Source organism: Colias philodice, chromosome 17, assembly GCF_061535455.1.
Source record: "Colias philodice isolate Cphi_HAF_F1 chromosome 17, ilColPhil1 Martin Lab GWU primary, whole genome shotgun sequence".
Taxonomy (NCBI): Eukaryota; Metazoa; Arthropoda; class Insecta; order Lepidoptera; family Pieridae; genus Colias; species Colias philodice.
Window position 1 is genome coordinate 3,338,577 of NC_143102.1, and position 23,158 is coordinate 3,361,734.

At 33.5% G+C, this 23,158-nt stretch overlaps 2 protein-coding genes across 2 annotated transcripts; both read right to left on the reverse strand.

Moving 5' to 3' along the window:
- Window positions 1-2,828: 2,828 nt before the first annotated feature.
- Window positions 2,829-12,179, reverse strand: LOC149480946 (uncharacterized). Its single transcript, XM_089706172.1, has 3 exons — window positions 11,810-12,179; window positions 6,522-6,745; window positions 2,829-3,866 (listed from the first exon to the last, which is right to left on the reverse strand). The coding sequence occupies exons 1-3, from the start codon at window positions 11,925-11,927 to the stop codon at window positions 2,970-2,972; spliced, it is 1,239 nt and encodes a 412-aa protein (XP_089562298.1). The 5' UTR covers window positions 11,928-12,179; the 3' UTR covers window positions 2,829-2,969.
- Window positions 12,180-13,527: 1,348 nt separating this feature from the next.
- LOC149480947 (uncharacterized) lies at window positions 13,528-15,691 on the reverse strand. The gene is made up of 3 exons (XM_089705969.1): window positions 15,570-15,691; window positions 15,238-15,383; window positions 13,528-14,887 (listed from the first exon to the last, which is right to left on the reverse strand). Exons 2-3 carry the CDS (start codon window positions 15,373-15,375, stop codon window positions 13,853-13,855), a joined length of 1,173 nt encoding a protein of 390 aa, XP_089562095.1. The 5' UTR covers window positions 15,376-15,383; window positions 15,570-15,691; the 3' UTR covers window positions 13,528-13,852.
- Window positions 15,692-23,158: the final 7,467 nt, after the last annotated feature.

Here is a 23,158-nt window from a genome sequence, read left to right on the forward strand (position 1 = left end):
AATTATTTAAAATAATAATTTAAAAAATATATTCATGAGTTTTCAATCTATAGTGGTTTAAAGTTAACTCAAAAATGGACCATTTTCGTAAATTTTCTAAAAAATCTTAGAGAAAGTGTAAGAAATGTATATAGTATGCTATATATTCGTGATCTACTCAATAAGCTCTTTCATTTGATACCCCACACGGCATGTTTTAGAAATTTTTATTTTTTTCTTTGTATGCCATATTTAATTACCGGGGTGCGGGCAGGGGGACCACAAAACTGGTTGGCAACATCTGTCTATAGGATGTCTGGGATCTATACAATATAAATCAGAAGTCAGATTTAGGTCCGCGATTTTTGCAAACGAAACTCCACTGAGAGTCCGGTCCGGTTGTTTATGTCCTTTTTAACACCTACTTTCATTCAATATTCTTGAAACATTCAAATATATATTTTTAAGACAAGGAAAATATAAGAAAAACACGGGACTATAGGAGTTTTACCAAAATAATGCTTCTGTATGTACATATTCCAAAACAATACATATACTAATCGAGTATATTGATATTGGCGCCATTCGTGTGACCTACGAAATTAATATGTATTTGCGTTCTCAGTCCTTCTGCCTTCATTTGAAACTCCCAATAGAATAGATGATAAAAACAAATATATCCGACCATACATTTAGTCCTAATATTAGCTATTGACAATCAAACTCAATTACTTTTTATTCATATAAAGTTATTTTTAATAGTCACTTTTATGGACCCAGGAATATTTGCTGAACCAACTAGTAGTTATAACAGTTCTGTTACTGTTATTCGAGGTCAAGATTTATTTAATAATAACCCGTTATAATGTCACACATTTGAATTGCTTTGTTCAGAATAACATTCCACTTTTTTAAGATTGTTAGACTGTTCTATACAACTTCATTATTTGGTAAAGAGTAGCGTTTTCGAATTTAAAAGTACACAATAGCTTCACACAAAACTTCAAATAAATGTGAAGTTAAATGAAGAGGTGTTTTGGCTTTTCACACAAATTTACCTAATACATACTATCTATTGATTCAGCTTAAAAATCGATAAGCAGATAGATTGAGACCTGGTACTTCACTAGCAAAAACTAAATCTGGATAAATTTATACTCGGTAATTAGAATTTGAATTAATGAATAGGTAGTTATCAAATTCAAATAACCTAAAATAGATCTTAGAGGTATGGAACCTCTATTCAGTATTGGATTTCAACTCAGCCCTCTTAAACGATGCAAAGACAAAATTTCGAAGTAACAGAGACGAATAATTAGATTAGGCATAATGATTAAACCTTACACAGAATATATCTCTCATACAAATGATTCATTTCCTTATCAATTTCGGAAACATGAATACCATATACAGATATACTGTGAGAAAAATCTCATTATCAGTCACATTAATAATGAGCTTTGATGATTATTGAAATGATGAATCAGAATTTTAAATAAACTGTAAATATAGTTAGAGAGGGACAAACATGAAGCAGTAGTTTTGGTTTGTATTGTTATGTGAATAATGTACAGGGTGTCCAGCAGCAGATTTCAATGTTTGAACGCTTCTAGTTTTAAAACGCGACGTGCGAGGGGGACGCGGGGGGTGTCATTCAGCGCGTGAGTTCTGCGGATTTTTTAGTCGCCAAGGAGCAGTGGAGCGGAGAGCATCGCGCTTATGCTATTGAGGCATACTTTTCGGGTGATTTCGCTGGCAAAAACACGCCGTCGGTTTCGCACTTGTCTTCTTTTGACTTTAATAAAAATATTTTGTTTAGAAATAATACTTCTTTTTTTACAAGCCCTCAAACATTGAAATCTGCCACTGGACACCCTGTATTAGAATTTGATTTGAATATTTGATTGGAAGTAAAAGTAGTAGCGTTGGAAAATAATAGCATTTTAGTTCGTTAATCGATTAGAATTGAATTGAATTCAAATTCATCGCAAAATAATGTATAGAGTACCTAATGGGTACATTAAGTGTAATGGTAAATTGTGTCAAATGTTCCTGGTCATTGTATCGTAGTCAATAATGTCTTACAAGGCATAAAATATTCTTGCAATATAATATGTGATGTAAAGGAACTTATACTGATAAATATTTCAGACATTTTAAATTATAAAGATTTAGGTAACTGTCTTAAATATTAATAGCATTACATCTTCCTTAAGCAACATTAAAATTGTTCTACTTATAAGTTGGAATACGTAATTACCAAGCAGGATAAAACTAAAACATCCTGTTTGTCTCGTGTAAAACAAGTCAATTGATTGCAATACGCAATATTTTAACGTCGTTCTACAATTAATACTCAATCAATTAATGATGACTAAGAAATACAATAGCTTATTGTGCATTTAGTTTATTTTTGCCGACGATATCCTAATCGAAAGAAAACAGGTCGTTCTTAAACCACAGACGCATTAAATTCATTTGTTTATTTTGTTAGGTATTTATGTGTCAAGCAACTTACAGCAAAATCATCATGGGTCATACGATTTCACTTTCGATATCGTCGTATGTCATTGAGAAATTCTCTATTGAGCATCAAGGGAACAATGAAATCAAATTATGATTACAATGTATTAGAAAAAGTAGAGGTTAAAGTGAAGGTGTTCGTAGTGAATGTTTTGCAAGAACCAAACAATACACGACCGTGTGAAGGACTAATTCAAGGCGACCTTTCGAGCGCAATGAGTGACATTTAGTTGCCTATTATAGTCGCAACGCTATTAAGTTCATCGGTTGTCTCTTCTCGAACTAAAGACTGAGGGTCATGGTGCCAGAAAATAAAATCACCGAAGAATAGTTAATACATTTTATTTCATTTCATTTATATTAGGTACTTTATAACAATACTTTTAACAGTCTTAAAACGAACGACTTAGTGAGACGGTCGGCGGTCCACGCCGTGAGTCTATCTACAATATTTACAATTGGATCGGTCAGGCGCACGTGAGCGATATGAAGGCGCGCGGCACGGGGTTGGCGGGAGCGGTGAAACGCTGCACTCCGGAGCAGCCCGCGCCGCGCGCCACCGCCTCGAAGAACTGCCGCAAGTCGCTGACCGACCTCGTGGGCGGCGCCTGCAGGTCGTGGAGTGACGTAGCCCGTCGGGGAGTTTCGGCCACAGTCACTGGCCGCGACAGCTGCTCGCTGCTCCGCGCTAAACTTCCACCGCTTTGTGACAGTGACTCGAACAACGCGCGCCGCTCTCGCACCGGGACGTACTTAGACGCTACTTCATGAGCATTTGGAGAACAAGACCTCGCTCGGTTCTCTAGCGACGCAGTCTTACGCCTGGCCATTTCCATCGCGAATCTCCCTCTCTCCGCTCCGCCGGCTGTCCCTTCCCAGCGTTTCAGGTATCGATGTCGTCCCAGTTCTGTGTCCGTGGACCTCGCCCGGGGAAGAGTGTGATGTTGGGGAGGGCTACCGTTTAATTTACTGCAATTGTTACATTTTATGACTTCCGCTTTACGTACAGGTGCATCTACAACGTCTATAGTTTTTAACGCGTCGAGAGAAAGGGATAGGTCGAGGCTGCGATCGGATGAAGAGTCGTAATCGTCGTCTTCTACGACGATGCCCTCGTCCGTTGCTGCTGGGGAGTGATCTCTCGGTAACTGAGTTTCAGACGCTGTAAGCAATCTTCTTCGCGCCCTCGGAGGCGGTCTGGGAGGACACATTGATGTGTTCATTTGAATTGTCTTTGGTTTGCGGTTAGATGTGTCTGCCGCTGGCAACACGTCCAAAAATCTCACTTGTGGCAATGGTGTCTGTCCTAAGATTTCTATGCAGAGTGCTCGCACCCATCGCGCGTATTCCGTCGCATTGCAAGCCTGTAACAAAGAAATACACATCATCATTGATAATAATTAACTCGTTAAATTGTTGGCAGGAGATGAATAATGTAAGACGGCTATTTGAATATTTCCAACGGAAACGTTGAGAAAGGATGAGGGTGAACGAATTGTTAAGGGACAGAACTAGAATTGTACGCATGGAATGTAGAAAATAGTATCGTCACAACGTGTTTCATTTACGTATCAACACCTTCGCGCTCTAGCCCTTCTTATGGTAATGGGCCCATCAAAGGTCACGCACAAAGGGACGATGATTTACGGGTGTTGCGCTTTATTGAGGTCTATTTAAGGTAAATCGTGAGAAAGGCGAATGACGAAGGGGAACAAACGTCTTGAAGAGCATCTTATCTCATTGTGCTTGTCCCCATCATGTCAGAAACGTGAAATAGGATCCTAGACAAGGTTTTTTTCTTAAAAAAATATTTTACCGGTTGTTATTACCCTTACATACATATAAACTCATACATTACTTATTTTATTGTAGAAATATATAACTACACAATAATATTATTTAAATAAATTCAGATTATCAGTTTTAACAGAAATGCACTAGCGTGAAAGGACGTCTACAAAGCAGTATAATAAGAAGTACGAAAACCTAGAAACATGACCTCGATTATCGACATTTAAGTCAATCGTAAACTAATTTGGTTACGTGTTATCAATTAATAAGTAAACATATTATTAGCATATGAATGGGCTGTGGTAATGACTCCGTTACACATTTTTATCTTTTATTTATTTCTTATGTAACGAGTTAATGTACGAACGTTTTTAAATGTAGCTATTTATTTGGCTTACCTAAATACTTTTTAGAGAAATTAAAGTTGAGTATAATGTTACTTTAAAATTTTAATTAATAATAATATACAAGAGAGAACGTAATATTAAGTTGTATTCATTCAATATTGTATGTAAATCTAGTCACGCGGCTCTACGTGGCTCTACTCTGCGCAGAGTTTTTGTTTGTTTTTTTTTTACTACAGACCAGAAAAAATGTAAATTTCTAATAAAATTAAATTCAATTGCATTATTTACGTAGCCTTTGTCTAGACGAAACGTCATACCTACATTGTGTACCTACCTTGCAAATGCTTGATTTGACTTTCAATACCTTTATTCATCGGATAGTGTAATTGACACCTTAAAAAATAAACAAAGGTTGTTTAGAAGTCTGTCGATTTTAACACAACTGTAAAATTTATTAGGAAAAACTAGTTTTATTATACCAAATTGAATTGTTTAAGTCGATACCAAAGAAATTACACTTTTAAATAAGTATTGAGATTTTAATTTATTTCATGTTTTAATACACTAATTAACAATTAATCATAACATTGGGTAAAAAATAAAAATGAAGCAAATTTGTTAACACTAAATTATGGGTTTTGAAATCGTTTGAAATAGTAGAAACAATGAAAAGATTGTTAATTACACATTATGCTGCATGACCTTTGATAATAATTTAATAACTGCTAACATTATCATTAGTGTAGGTACCGTACATATTTCATTAGATTGTAAAATATATTATTATAATTATTATGTAAAATATGGTAATGGTTATAAGACATAAAATGACCTATACTAAGTATACTGAATTTGATATTTTGGTTTTTTGGCATGCAAAACATGCATGAGAAGACCACCAGAATTAAACTTAATATGAAACTAGCGGTCCGCCCCGGCTTCGCCCATCGTACAATAAAATAACAAAAAGATTAAGGAGGATCCCCATTTTATTATATATTATAGATGTGCGAATTATTTAAAACAATATTGATGAATGCAAAATTCTTTGTTTAAAAATCACATTTTTAATTATCCATTTCAATAAATCAAAAAAGACGGAAATAAAAGACACGAAATGTTAAACTTTTACAAATACATATGACATAGCACTGGTTTCCATCGATATAACCGCTCAACGCTCGTGTATCTTAAACCTTATAACAATACATATTGACGAAATAGCCGCCGTTTCTAGCATTACTGGACACAATATACTATACGTATAGTAATTACTATTTATATAAAACTAGTACCTAATTAACTTTATTTAACCGTTCGTGTATCAACGCCTTATAACCAGACACAATACGATCAACGATACTCGATTCAACAGTTCACACGTGTTCCTTGCATTACGATATTATGTTTGAAATAAACGTCTCGTTCCTATAGCAATTATATTGTACTCGACATTATGACTACATCGCTTACTTATGTTACATCCGTTGAGAATGCAGATCATATCTATGGGACTCATTTAAGTTGGCTGATGTGCAAATTGCTCTGTTGTAACTTGTAAGTGTAACACAATATGTGATTAATATTGTGATTGTTTTAGGGTTGTGAGAAAGCTATTCAACTTTTTATTTAGTAGGAATTAACGCATGTTTAAGTTTTACTATAATACGTTTCGATACATTTAGCAACAAACAGTTTGGGGTTAAATTGAACTAATAAGAATCTATTCAAACATAGAATCGATCTTTCAAAGGAACAATAATTCTTGTCCCAATTTTGATCATGTGCCTCAATTAAAAACACAACACATCCGTTTTTTGCCTTACTTTTAAATGCTTACACTAAGCACCTTATTTCAAACAATAGGCAGCAAATAATCACCTGAAACGTAGCGACCACAGCGTTATCCAGTAGCCGCGAGAGCTGGAAGGCATTCTGCAGATTAACAGCTGCTCGCAGGTGCAGGTGCCGGAGCGGCAACCTCGCGGCTGGGCGGCGGCGCGGCAACGTCCCATCCCGCCACGCGAGCAGACAGCCATCTCGGATCGCGCACCTCACCCAGGCCCATGATACGTCGTCGTCTTTGTAATACTGTCGGAGGACACCTGGGGGAAAATACTAGTGTTAGTCAATCTTTCCTCTTGATTTACTAAAGACTAGGTACTTGAGGAACTCGGGAAGTATTTCTGAATGATTCATGAGATTATAAAGATTTTTATCTTCTACCAATTATTTGGACAAGTTCATATTATATGTTATTCTGCAAAATTTCATAAAAATATACGGATCCGTCTATTGAGTCATATTTCAGTATCAATGTGATGATATTCCCAGAGCAATACCTACGACTGACTAGTGACTACCATACTGGTTCTAAAATCAATACCTAGTTATTGTATTTTGCCGTCTTTCTATTCCACAATGCTTTTGCTTTTCAGAACATGTATCTACAAAAATTGCGTTCAAAATTTAATGTATGCTCATACCACCTAACACGTTCATTTTTGTATGTTTATTTACATGTATCTTTTCTTGGTCATTTAGGTCATGTAAAGATAAGCCATTTGCATAATATTCCAAATTAACAGTCTACAAGTTTATTGCAATCTCATTTGACTTTAGGTACACCAACAAAAGTATGTTAAGACTCATTTAAAGACATGGCTATCTTTGCTTGTTTACGGATTTCAATTATAAAAATACAATCATCTAACATGCGATACGATTTTTCAAATATTTCTTCTTTTTTTAATTTTAATCATATCACAAACAACTCGTAAGATGATACACTTAACTCCCTCAAACCATTTTGTTTCCAAACAACTCTTGTTATAGTTCATTGTTGCTTCAATAAATCCACATCGAAGTAACGTGTTACAACAGCACGACCCAATTTCGGTCAATTTTCGTCCGATAAACCTACTTTATCTTTAATAACAGACCGCACGCGATCCATAGCCGAAACATCAATATTTCCTACTCATAATTTACGCTTGAAGAAACAGCTACTTAAACTTAACTTAAAAAAAAACAACCGGCATCGTGATGGTGCTACTTTTGGTTCTATTATTAGGTATAATCGGCTTATTTTAATGTATCTAGACTTTGAATCTGAGCATTTGCCGTAGTAAAACTAGGCACAAAATCAAGGATTAATGTGTTATGACAAGAAACAAAATAATAATAGCCTACACTGCACCATGATGGTGCTACTTTGGATCTATAAAATATACATTTAGTCGGGATATTTAAATACAACTAGGCTTTTAATTTGAGCTAACATTACCTTGGTAAGGTCAAGCATAATAACAACAAAACAAGGAAACAAAAAATTAAACAACAGATACCGTGATGGTGCTATTTTTGTTTCTATAGTTACATTTAATCGGCATAATATTTTAATGCATCGAAGTTTGAATTTGAGCAATTACCTTGGTAATATCAAGCACAAAATCAAGGAACCACGATAAGACAAAGGAAACAAAATTACTTCGCACAGACGCTTGTCGTCAGACTATTTTCGAGATAATGAAATTCGGAAGTTATTTACAAAGTTCGAAGGCAAAGTTGGTACTTAATTAAAATGCGATATAAGCAACAAAGAAACATTTGAATTAAAATGTTATTTCGTGGGCGTTGCGAAACAAGCATCGAGTCAGATGCAGATAATGTTGGGCGTTAACTCTTTTTACTTTTACAGATAATACCCATATCAAATTCTGTGTTTCGAAATAACAAGTATATATGGGTGAAAATGTATAGATTTTTAATAATCGAGCACTTAGATCCTGATGTGAATAGTGATTAACTATAGAAATTTTCTTACAACTAATTAAAGATGAATGAAAAGAAATATCTATATTTTGCTCAAATATGGTTAGCAAGATTAAAGTTGACTAGCAGATTAAAGACCCGGAAGATAATGGCTATAAGAACAGGACCTAGATTTACATAAAATAAAACGACAGTTGCAGTGTTATAACCACTAATTCTTTACGATTATGTACTTACTGAAAATTATAATGGAACTAATGAATTCTATGGTATTTTCATACTCATAAACGATTACAGTCGTCTTGCTTTAAAAAATCATTCCTTTTCTTAATGAAAAGTTTTTGAAATGACTAAGAAGAGAAGACAAACCTAACTAGAGTTAATTTATTAAAATGTATCATTCAAGTTGATTATAGGATCAGAATGAGCATAAGAAAAGACATGCAGCACATTTTAGTTGGCTCCCATGACCTCCTAGAGATACATATATCACACTATCGGAAGGTCAGAGGATATCCTTTTGAACGGAATTTAAATAGTTATGTGGTCATTTACATATCTTTAATATGATTATGGTCATAGATATATGTTCGCAAAAGCATCAGCAATACCTTCTCCTTGAAGTGGAATCTCCTTGAATGTGTGAAATGTTTTATGCATTAATTTTGATTAAATAATATTATTATAACATGTTGTGTATTGGGTATCTCCTGATCTCCAATGTTATTGGTATAACAGTCATCAAAATTTTGGTAATACCACGTAGGTTGTATTCGTCTGTTGGTATGTTTTGTTTCGTAAGCCGTATTACTTAGAAAATTACAATCCTTTGCTAATTGTTAAAATATACCTCACAAATGTGTTCGACAAAGTATAAACTCAAGTAATATCATTTTTCATAACGATTAACTAGGGTTTATGTTAATAATATACAAACACGTTTAAATGCAATGGTAATTACCTGAATTTTTTTCGTGATCAGCAAATGCGTGACGTAAATCTGATACAAATGATGAATCATGTAATTATTGTTCAATGTTAATTGAGATTCAACACCTGGCATAAGACATTGCATATTTGCATGTATTACCATCTTGTTTCGGATGTTGCTTTAGGGCCGATTTTTCAATGCTTGGATAAAACTTATTCGTCGAATAATGTATAAAACTACCATTTTAAAAACGTATTCTAATTGCCCGTATTTGACAGTTTACGTGACATTTTAATATTATCGTGTAATACTTTATTGGACAGATAAGGTTTATCCAAGCATTGAAAAATCGGCCCTTAATAAGTAAACTACATGTAAACGTGTTATTTATCATAATTGGACTAATAAGAGCACTTCAGGGATTGGACAAAAAATTAGGTTCTTATAATGAGGCTCTATATCTCAAAATGAAAATATATGTCTATAAATAATTATCTATGTAAGGAAAATATTATGACGAAGATGTGAGAATATTATACCTAGATAGTTTATTTTTAGAATTGTATTATCTCATAAACTTAAAAAAACGACGTGAATTTATTATGTTTTGTAAACGAAAATTACTATTTAGACTGGGGTAGAAGCCTTTAAAAATAATTAAAAGATAAAAAAAATCGCAGTCGGATGAAACCCATTAGAAAAGGAGGGGAATATGATGAAAATAAAAGGAAAAATAAATTACGGTCAATCCGAGTTCGGGAAGTGGGAGGAGTAAAAGCTCCCCTTTTAAGAGAAAAAAATGGTTTCTCTCGATTTCCGACAAAACTACAAGTCCTACAGAAAAAAGTTCAATGGCAAAGTTGTAGGTAATTAAAAGTTCTACAACTTTTGTGTTCACAATTTTTTCACATAACCTCAAAATTTAGGTGAAAAATTCAAAAAACCAAGTTTTTGGTCTTTTATTTTTATCTACTTCAAAATTTATTATTTTTCTACGAAATTTGGTGGAAACTTTCTTTATTATGTCCTAAATACACTGTAATTTATTTGATTGAAAATATTTATTTTTTCGCCTTATTTTGAATGAATACCAAAAAAAACAACCTAATTTTCAATCGAAAAGTCACCCGTCAAAATATCAGCTTTTTTCAAAAACTGGGGGTGCCTTTTATTCATTGAAATCTCTACTTTCATATGGTTTAAAAAAAATAAACACCACCATAGTAAATGTTCTCAGGAAATGCATACAAACAGTGTGATAATGAGCTATTACTAAATCAGGCACAGTAGGAGGTACCTACTGTGATGATCAATTTAACTCTTAATTAATAAAAAACGCTGTGAATGAGAACTTCCTTAGTTTTTGGGAACATCGGTTACAAATTAATTGAAAAGTAAAAGGAACTTAAGTGTAGGTTTGCTTAGTATTCAAATTTAAGTCTTATTACAAAAGTTATTGCAAAGTGTGAGAAAGTAATATTTAAATAGCTTGAACAATAGACAATTACAACGTCAATATTATTAATTAGCAGATAAACAGTTAGCGGCAACGTATTAATTTCATCCTTTTCTTTCATAATTATCAGAAATTAACTAAACTTTGGTAGAAAGTATTTATTCATTTTTTCGAATACCTTCGACTGAAATACGCAAAACAGAAAGTTTTTTTTTGTGGGGTTGGCTACAACATGTTTACCGATGGTTAAGAATATCTCAAGTGATACATCATACATTACAGACTACAGTTACATAGCGTGAGAGTATTTAGTAACAATACACACGTTATTTAATACGTTCATTAAAACAACACACTTCTTTGATTCTTGATTGAAGTCTTTATAGAAGTCTTTAATCTTTATAGCAACAACTTTTGTAAAGTTCAAAATAAAAGGACAAATCGGAACTAGGTACCTATGGCGTTCTATTTACGTACTGATTATTTAGTTATCTGTGGATCTATTATTTTCATCTGTCAATGGCAATGCCTACTAAATAATAGGCATAACATGTGATGAAGGTTTTGAGGTCATTCCGCGTTTCGCTTTGTTTACCATTCCCCTAACAGATGTTCAACAATTATTATATTAGTTATGCGGGTTCCAATTGACCCCTTTGGCCCTCATATTAATAACGTCGAACAAATTAAAATTATTATCTGTTGCTATAAGTTTTTGAATATAATTTTAAAAGAGTGTTTTTAAACTTAACGAACGTCAAGAAATATAAGTTTTGATAGTTTTAGTTGATATGATAACTGGTTTTGAAATTGGCGAGTGTTTTAATAATATTACGCATTCTTCAAAATATAGAAAGTGGGTAGATGGGTAGATTATAAACATTGTGGTCAATGACCAGGATCACGAATCTTAGTGGGTCAAACTGACATTTCATTAGATTTTCTTACAACATTAAGTTGTTTTAACTATTTTGTTGGTATACTATGTATTTATTAAAAAAAACTGACCTGATATCCTAAGATTAGGATCAGCAGGCGTTGGCACGGGTCCCGGTGTCAATTCAGGGCGTAATTTTCGCAAACCGGCCACCACCCGCGGCGCCGGCGACTGCTCCCCCACAAGCATTGCCTGTCACCACAACATATTATCACAGAGAAACACTGCACTAAACATCTCAATAATCCACGATACACAATATTCTTCAACAACAAACAGAAAAAAATCCAATAACTATGTCTATAACTAACTGTCAAATTCGTTTTTAATTTTAAAAATTCGAAATAGTTCGTTATATCGCGCGCACTACATTGTCATTCGTTCACGCATCACGATTCGCTACTGGCTTGACAGACGGCATTTCCATGAATGAATGGCGCGTAAAGCGTGCCCCACTACTCGATTACTACGTGTGTATCAATCTGACAATGTAAAAGTCATGCGCCATCTATTGTTGGGTAGAATTATTTAATGGTACATACTACATGTTATTAAAAGTTGAAAAATATTATAATAATATGAACGCACCCTTCGTAACAGATACTTAGAAATAAAAATTTATCAAATTCCAAAATCCAAATCATTATAATTATTAATAGCATTAAGTAAGAATACAGTAAATTTATATAATATTCTTAATAATTTTCAAAGCTTTACCATGGACAAATAGATGGCTTTACAGAAATCAGAAAATCATAATGCAACTAGTTCCTTGTTACGTTATAAATTGTTTTTCTATCTATTATTATTTTAACGATCATTTTGCATATAATTTACATAATTTAAAATATTAATAATTGTTTTGTACATTATTAAAATACTTTTTAATTATAGCGACATCTAGTGTCTAATAGCAGCTGTAACATTAATAATATAGTGACATCTATGAACATTTTTAATTATAATTTTTAAGTATAGCGCCATCTATACAATAATGAACGTATCACTCAACTTTGCTAGCATTGGTTAAAGCGCCATCTACAATTTTTATTCTGTAGTACAGCAACTATTTAATTTATAAAAAAAAACTGAACATATAGTTTACAAATTGATTCACTAGATGGCTGGCATGTACTCTTTGCAAATTTTTTATTTATATAATTTGTCAATCAGCAAGTAGGTATATTATAATATGCAAAATGTTCTGCATTCGACGCCCAAAAATATTTTTTTAGTAGATGAACATCAACACAAATTTGCAAAAAAAATGTTTTTGGTAAAATAAAATAGTTAGGTAAGTATATAAAAAGTTTCTGCTAAGTAAGTACCACACTATATGTATAATGTAACAATTTTATTTTTAATCGTTTCATCACTTTCAAGGTTTAATTAGGTCTTTGAAACACGAGTGATATCAATAAGTGTTGAGATCAGTTTGTAACTAGGTATTCTTTGTAAAGTTTTGTTAAGTATTTCTTTTGATAATATTAATTACCTACTAATCTCATAATATCTCAATTTACTAATTCTATAAATAGGTACAATATCTTGTTAACGTGTGTTGCTCTAAAATCTAAATATTTAAATGATTCTTTTTCAATCTTGGCTTGAATTATAAAGTTGTATTACTGTGGTTGTCCTCAAACGCAATATGTGACAATTATTATACCTAACCTGTTTAGAGGGTTTTTTTTTAGGAAAGGAGATTGTTTAAACAAACATTAAACTGTTGAATTATGAACTTTTAATTTATTTTGCTGTAGGTACTAAAGGAATAAAAAAATATGAAAAATGTTTATAAATTATTTATTTTCCGACTCAATCTCTTAACAAATATACAAAAATCACACAAATAAAAATGCATAACTTCTAAATCTAAGATTACAATAGTAGGTACAATTATTTTTAAACAAATGTCAAGGAAGACTCAAATTACTGACAATAATCAAGGAAGACACGAGATCAAAATAACATGGCACTGTAATTTTAAACAACGAACGATTTACATAAGGCACATATGTGGAATAACGCTAAACTTAACACTATATTTATAACAAATTAAAGCTTTTAATGGAAGAGTTAATATCACAATGAAATGGCGGCAAAAACTAGAATTACCACGGGCGCCACTTGTTTGCGTCTAACTCGTGATCTGCCGGTGGTCCTTCACGCGGCCGCTCGTTTTTCTCCGCATAAAAAGCGTTTTGTTGCCGCCTTGCCTCCTCCTGTTTTTTGTACTCCTGGTACTCGATCAATTTCCTCTTCTTTTTTGGCGGTAAGTTGCTGTAATCCATCGGCAATTCGCACGGTTCCGGTACGCTGACAATATCAGCCTTGTTTTCAACAACCGTATCAGGTTCTTTGGTATATCGCGTATCCTTCGGTGAGTATTCCGCCGACTTCAACGGTGAGCGAACCTTTCTCAAATCTAATGTGTCGCTCGGATAGTTGGGTGAATAATATGAGTAATCATTCGTATAAGTCTCTTCTCTGTGTACGTATTTCTGTTCAGTCGGCAGTTCCGCGTTAACATTCGCGTCAGCGCTATTAACGTTCTCATTACCACGTTTGTCCATTATGTGCTGTCTTATTTTTTGCAAAATGACGTCTTTAGCTTCCGCTGGGACTCGATTGAAGTAAGCGCCATTTCTGTGTCCGTTCATTGCACCATAATCGGTGTTGTGTTGTGGAACAAGTTTGTCTACCGTTGTTAAAAGTCCCGGCATCGGCGGGCTTGGCTGTTTGGGCCTAGCGTAGGACCAATTTTTAGGTCCTTCAGCTGAGTATACTGAATCTTCAGCGTCCGATGAAGATCTTTCATGATCGCTGTAATAATGTTGTCTATCAGATACCACAGATGAAGGTGAGGTGGGTGGTGAAAACGATGGTCTCTCTGGTACTTGGATAGTTAAAGGTTGTGCTGTTATTAATGTAGATAAATGACTGATTAAATTCTGGCTAACTTTCGTATCTAAATCTGGGACTGACATGATAAATCTACACGCTTCAGCCGCGCATTGTCCAAAACCTGCTTGAAATTTCTTCGCTTCTAGAATCGGGTCTTTGGGCCTGTGCAACTTTGTAAGATGGTTAACCGTTAACTCAAGGATATCTGCCTTTTCCAACTTGCTCAGGTTGTCGTCGTCTATCTGTGGACAAAATAAAACAATAAGACATTGCAGCAGGTGCGCATGATTCTCACGTTACGCGAAGATGAACGTCACATTAATATAACTGTTCCGATGAGTTGTTATTAATGGCCTAACTTTGTACCAGTTTGCGGTCCCACCCAAGTAAGCACTGTTTAATAAACAGAAGGACGACCGGTTCGTGATAAAAATAAATGGCGTGTGAATGGAAGATGGATTGCTCTTTTAATGACTACAAAAAAGCGCTGATACTTTTTCTGAGTGCAAGTTTAAATTTAGACTTTTAATCACAAATATTAAAGAGGATATAAACCTTGAACTTAAATAAGTATAATGTATAGTGTACGTACCTCTAACGCTCCGACCATGAGGTCCTTGAGTTCATCTAAGCACCGATTAATGCGTGCTCGTCGTTTTCTCTCCAAAAGTGGTTTTGTAATCTTCTTATATTTGGCCGTCTTCGACAGGGGCGCCGGGTCCGAAGCCATTGTGCAATCTGCCGAACAAATCACAACATAAATAAACACGTCACATTTAAATGTTTACCGTCCATAATATATGATTAGTTAATTTATGTGCTGCGAAAAATATTGCTCATGAATATTAATAGGAAATTAAAGTCAAAAATAGGAATTTGAACAACAAAAAAAAAATAAAGTAAACATAAATAATGGGGCCTAACCTTGACACGATCACGGTTGGAAATTGATTTTGTATGCGGAAGATTTTTGACACGCGCGTTCCCGGTCGCGCGTCGGTATGTACTGCCTGAAAAAAGCCTACTCCCGGCGGCCTCACCCGCCGCCCCGCCGCCCCCCGCCCCGCGCTGCCCTGCTCCCCCGCCGCCCTTCCCGGCCCTACGCCCTGCCATTCATAGCGTGCGCAAACGCACGTGTGGCGCAGCGATTAAGTTACGAACATGCGTAACATACTTTCCCAGGGCCCACAGGATATACAGTACATAATTATGAAAATATAAGTATGAAATATCATCTTGGTTTTTGTTCGCGATTCGCTGATACGTGTTTGGTAAGATAATTCGAGGAAAAACTTTTAAAAGGAAACTTTAAACATAACATGTTTTAATGCAATGTTGTATCAATAACATTTATAATGATTAATTCGAGGTATTTCTCTTGTTTCAGGCACTTGTATTAAATAAAATAAACTTGTTTGAATCTATGTATTTTGAATTTTCATGTACATCTTAATTCTTAACTAAGTTCCTATAACGTGTATTTTAAACATTACGTACATAATCACATAATATTTATGTAAGTATAAAATATTTTGTTTCAGCAATAAAACATACAAATTAAAAGCTCATTTGGACATTATCACTAGCTTTTATCTAGTAATCACAAATCAAAGGAAAGCCGCACGAGTAACATTAATTAACCACCATTACACTAGACAAAAACATTAACCTTAACAAATAAAACATTATGACTCCATAAAATAATAAATATATACAGTTCTTCGCAATTTCAGCTAACGGTTTCATTATGCGCGCAAACTTTTATCGTACCGCTGTCTGAACTTTGTCGGAATTTAACTGAAGATAGACAAAAACTTAGAAATCCTCTAACAATTGGGACAGACCTAAAGAAATATAATGAAATGGCCCACACATTTTTTTCCCGCCAGGTAAAAATTGGCGCGAGCCGCTCTTTTCAAATTCCAGGGTGGGTTCTCTATTCACTCGGACTTGCCTTTGTCATTCGAACTTTTTGGACCGTCATTAAATAATAAAACGCGTTTGAGATTGTATAATTATAGGTCTTAAAACTGGCTGATTATAAAATTTAATTTCTTATTCTTCTAGCGGTTTTGTTTTTTTTATAGGAAGAAAAATAGCGGCATTCTTTTTTTAAATTTCGGTTTACAGCTTACCGTTTATGAAAAAGGATAGGTAATCGAATGATTATAGGCTTATTATAGGTACTTAATAATATTATTTGCATGTCTCATTATTTGGTCTACAAAGAAACGGCAACTAAGATTAATTTGATTGCTTGTGGAAGTAAGAGCTTAGACTAAACAATGACGCACGTTTTGTTGCATACATTTTATTAATAATATACAGCTTGGAAAACTACGAATAGGTATATGATTGTATAATAAAATAAACTAATAAAAATAAAATTGTCAATAAAAACATTATACATACTTAATTAAAAAATAAAAATATGCAAAGTTGTTAGTTAACAAACAAAACTGGATATTTTTATGAATGTCTATAAAGTGTGAAAAAAATTATTAACCTTATTGTAGTTTTGAAAAATACGGAAATTTTACAATAGTTTCTTGTACGTATTTACTATTTACATTAAAATCGAAGTTTACAAAAGGTCATTCTGATAAACAGCTTTGAAGTGACAAACATAAAACAATACAATCAAATCGATATTAATATTTTAAGGAAACAGCTTAAAATTCTAATAAGACTTAACAATGAGATTTTAAAATAGGTTAGGTATATTCAGTCATTGTCTGCTATGTGTCGGTATTTAGGGTGCATTCGTAATAGTCATCGTCGTTTGCGAAAAACCGTAAAAACTAAAAATTTAACCGCACACAGATCACGAGCCGTACAAAAAATCGTTGTGTGAATTTCAATATATTGACGCAATGCGGATACAAATGACACAATAAATTTTATGTATGTTAGTACCGTTTTGTGAGGTTAGAGAATACAGATTCGTCTCGCAAATCAAATCGTGTTATGGGCCAAACTATTTGATTTTATCGATTGCATAGTAATTAAAATAAACAACGCATGTTATATAAGTTAAATAACATATACAAAAAAATGACATGATTTTTAAGAGCAACTAAAATTTCTTGCCGGCTCATCTCTGTAGACACCACAGTAGTACAATATATTTCATTGGTAGAAACTGCTTAGCGAATCTGCGACAAATATTAAATTATGCATTTTGACGATAAAAAATGGTTCCAAACTTCCAAGAAAGTCTAGTTGAATGAATAAATGTTTGAGTTTGAGTTTGAAAACACTTGTAGAACACAGAAAATAAGAAATGCGTATGTTCTACTTTTCATATTGTAAAATAGCGATTATACATACCTTTCATTTCTTTCATTAATATTAAACATCTTCCTGACATTTTTCAGCGTTCTATCAAACCTTCGTGAGGATTTTTACTTGGTAATTTAAAATTGTTTAGCGTTTCTCCACATTTTTTCATTGCAACACCTTTAATCATTTAATTTATATCAATCTTAGCTTAAAATACGTTAAGTATATTCATTCTTAAATATTATCCCTCATACCTATTGAAAAAAATAAAAATAATAACAGGATATTTCATCACAGTTTCTTGTTATTTAACTTTTTTGATTACATATTACCAACATCGGAAATATATCATGTATAAATAAATCAGCCTAGAGGAAAATTTATTTATGTACGGTATTTATTTTAATATAGTTGTCATTTTTGCACAAATTGCACCATGTTAATTAATTCAATTATTTATTAATGACTCACAAACGTAATTATAGAATTTTGCTTGTTTTAAATGCAATATTTGTCAAACTTTGGCCACCATCATTATTAATTTTTTCAAATACTTAATTTACTATTTAGTTTTATACCATTCAAATGCTTATGAAAAATTTATAATGAATATAAAAAATCCGTCATATAAAAAATTCTATTTAAAAAAAATTCGCAAATTGCACAATGTAACCAGCTTAACATGAAATAAAATTTTATGGAAATATCTGGAACTATTCCTATTTTTTTGTTATTTTTCTTTATAAGATAAACCGAAAAAATAAACAATAAACCGATTTAAGATAAAGTGGTAAACGTGTTCAGAGAATGATGAAATTTGTATATTTTATTTGTTTATTTACATGAATATGTATTTGAACTGATAAAATCTCTATTTTATAAACTAGATGAATAGATTACCTATCAAAAATGTCCATGAATACATGTGAATACATTTAAATTAAAACAATTGTGTAGGTTTATGTGCTAAATGTCTCTAAACCTATATCTGCCTGTCTGTCAGTGACTCTACATTGTTTTTTATGATTTCAATTTCGCTTGTAACATAAGCAATTAATATTATAATTGTTAATTCTTTTTAATTATGTATGCAGTCATCTTAGACAATTGAACGCAAATAATAGAGGCATCAATTTACGGGATTTTGCACACATACCAGGCGGTCATGACACCCAAGGAGCTTAATTATAACTGTACATTCCATAATTGCTTCATTAAGACGACCGAAAGTCGTGGGTGTTTTTGTTTATCTTGTCTGGCACGCGTGGGAAATTAGCCGCATCAAGTTCTCACAGCAATGTCAATGATAACAATACGAGCTTTGAATACCAGGCTCGCAGAATGTAACCGAAGCTTGCTTTAAACAAACACGCTACGTTAATTAGGAATTTCAGAGGTCGCGGAAGTGGTTGTAATAAAAGTACTGGTTTATGGTTGTATAATATGATGCTGGAAGTTGTTGAAAGGAACCGAGGGGGTGACCATGATGTCTTAAAGCAGTATTCATTTCAGTGTGGATCAGTGGCAAAAATGTACCACTTTCTTACACTGGGAAATGTACTGATTTAAGACATCACGGGAACTTAAAATGAAAAGCGTAAGTATAAGACAAATAATCTATACTAATATTATAAAGCTGAAGAGTTTGTTTGTTTGTTTGGCTATATATCATCACACTACGACGAACAGGAGAGGAGCCACGGGGGTGAAACCGCGCGGAGCGGCTAGTATAAGATAGAGCTAACCTACCAAAATGCGTTCTACGAAGTGAAGCTTTTATGCGTAGATGAATTTGGTTGAACTTTTAATAATTTCCATATAAATAGCGATAAATCGTATAAAATGTAATACAACGACGACAAGACGATTTAAATGGAAAACAATTTTCAAGACATGTAGTAAATTCAAAGTCGAAGAATTCTAATTCCATTCCAATATTACATCGCAGCTAATAAAGCGCATTGTACATGTCACTTCTACATCTCGTTTTAAAATAATTCATAACTTTTTTTCAACTTATATTCAATTACAAACAGCCAGTATCCAGCAAAAAGGTTATAAAAACTCTTTGTATCAACCGTATAAATTGCGTTCATTATTTACATAGCGAAAGCACACCCCGCCATAACGAGCTAATTGGGCTTTTTTAGACACTTATAAAGCTTGGAGAACAGTTAATGGCTTGTAAACCAGAATCAATAGTTTACAGAACTCGCTGGCGATGTGCGGCGCCGCAGTTAATTGATACCGCCACTTTTTTATAGTACAGTCGGCAAAAAAATATGTCTATTCATTCTAAAGATGACTACTAGATGTTACGTGTCTTTGATTGTAGTGAATGTTTGTGTATTGTGATTGGAAAAAAATGAACTATTAAGTTGTAAGTTTAAAATACCATACGAATCTTATGTAGAGCAGTTTTATCGAGATATTTGGTGAATAAATTGTCACTATTATAGAGTAATTTTCGGCGCTCCTTATGGTTTACACGTATATCCTCTTGTAATTTTAAAATCATCAAATAACTATTTTCCTCAACCGAATACGCTCTTACAACGAAAGAAATGGGCACATACGAATTAGCGATGATTGCAGCATATAACAGAGTTATCAATCAAACAGTACAATAGCAATCAAACTTTCATTAATCTTAAAACATTTGCTGTCTGTACTCGCGTTGTTAGTGATTCTATAGTTATCTGTCAAAATTCGCCTCGGCCGGAAAGACGGCGTGGGAACGTCAGACGATCTGGTTTCTCAATAATCGCGAAGTGCTGTATTTTAAACAGTGATAGCTCATTCGGTTTTTATGAATTTATGTTTTATCACGATCCCGTGGATAAACGGCGCCGTTCCAATGTTTTACTCGCCCGTACACTTTCACGGCGATTTATTGTTTTCAATAAGGAAACAGTTTTTACTTTTGTTTGCGCAATTGGTGATTCTTTTTGGTCCATTAGCGGAATTTTATGTTTATTTGCGTTTATTGTTTGGCTTGTGTACGATTCTGAATGGGCATGCCGAAAGTAACCGCTTTGAAGACGGCAAATTAAAAAGTGTCCGTTAGAAAACAAATTGCTGAACATTATCGTGCGGTTTAAAGGCCCGGTCATAATCGCTTTACTGCTGTATTGTTTATAAAGCGACTTACTTAAAAAAACAGGAAAACACTCTTTTCGGCAAGAATATTTATTTGAATAGATGTTTGTACTGTATTTTGTTACCGTAAATACTTATCTTGCGGGGCTTCGGGGCTAATGTTTAGATTGTTGCCAAACATTTTTATGGATGATAATATCAGCACATTGCTACAATAGTAGATATTATATTATCTGTGCTACAGGTAATAAGACAAACAAATTTGTTTCATATGATAAAATAGCAGCCGTCTATCTAAATATTATTTAGATAATTAGAGCATCAAAAGTAGAAAATATTTTATTTCAAAACACTGTCTTAATCGTTGTTTTAGTGTTATTTTTTGATTAACTATCCCATAAAAAGCTTCAAGTTATTATATTACATATTGCATACAAGCTATTTGGAGTTCAAAAAGCCACTAATTTAATATTAAATGACCTTATGAAGAGGATGGGCGGCACGGGTGGTAATTACAACCTTGCTTCTCCGGTAGACTGGATATTATAATTATATTAACTTTTATTAGATATTATAATTGATGTGTGCATTCGGCAATGATTCTTTGCAATGGTAATAAATTTTGATATCGACAGTAATGAGTGAAAGGATTTTTTGAAATTACAATATCTATTTATACACATTCGAGTATACAGTTTTAAAAATATTAAATAATGCATTAATATAAGAGAAGTGATAAGAAAAAGCCATTGAACTAATAAAGTCTCGATATTTTACAGATAAATTCTTTAAATCAGTTCAATTTTATATTTGAAAATATTTTCTACACTAACCACAATAATTGATCTTTATTATATACTAAGTATGATAAATAATAATCTTCTAAATAAAAAACAAAACATTTCACAACGTTTCATGATCACTATATAAACTACATACAGTCTAACAAGACCCCAATACGAGAACGATTCATCACAATTACGCAGTAATCTGTAATTCGCGCTACGGATCCTCTAATGAATTGGCTGTAACCCGGCCAAGTTATATAGGTGACGCGTGATAAGTAATGATTTAGAGCCGCGGTGCTTGTTAAATTGGTTGTGTAATGCGGTGGGGAGGGCATGCAAATGGCAGTTCATACTTGAGCACGAAGCGGCCGCGACCGTGGGAAAACTATCGCCTGTGGCGAGCCAAGTGCAGGCACGGACTGGGAGGATGAGCGTTTTTCCTCATATTCATAATAATTACTCATTCTGATGGAATTGATTTTTTTGCTAGTTTTATTAGATACCTAACTATAGTGCCAATTGGCATAAGAACATGCCGAATGACGCCATTTATCACTTACTTTTTTTTTAAATATTTGCTCGATGTTTTCCCCTATCATTGCCTTGTATTGTATTATAAAAAAAAACCGCACCAATATTCTCGTACACAACGCGTGACAGGGACGCGCAGCACTCACGACGGACTCACAGATCGACATCGCACCGTTTTATGTTTATATCTCAAGTCTCAACACTGGGAGCGATGCTTTATGTAGCCAATGTTTTTCTCTATAATTTACCCTTAGTATTAAATCAGAAGAATTAAATAAACAACAACATACAATTCGTACCTGTATTCTCGTGCAATACAACGCGTGACAGGGTCGCGCGCCGCGCTCACGACGGACTGACAGATCGACATCGCACCGCTTCATGTTTATATCTCAACACTGGGAGCGATGCTATGCTTTTTAATAGGATGCTTATGGACTTTTTATATGCAGTGCAAAGTTAAAGTCGACAAGGATTTGCATGGATTAATTAAATTAAAATTATTTTTATAATTAATACTTATTAATTGAGTTGTAGATAAAATACCTAACCATGATGAGAATAACGCATTTTCTTATCTAGATTTCTAAAATCTCAACAAATACATGAGAATTTATATTCAAGATACCATAAAATGTTTGAAATCTTTTCCTTATTCTCTATAATATTTAATAGCACATTAAATAAACCCGGTTTTCTAGATATCTTGAACTATACTATCACGCCTCAAACCCGCGCTTTCAATATTAAAAAAAGCCTGACACATGAACGCTAATCTTAATTGCATCGTGCATCTCTCACGAGGTTTTAAAA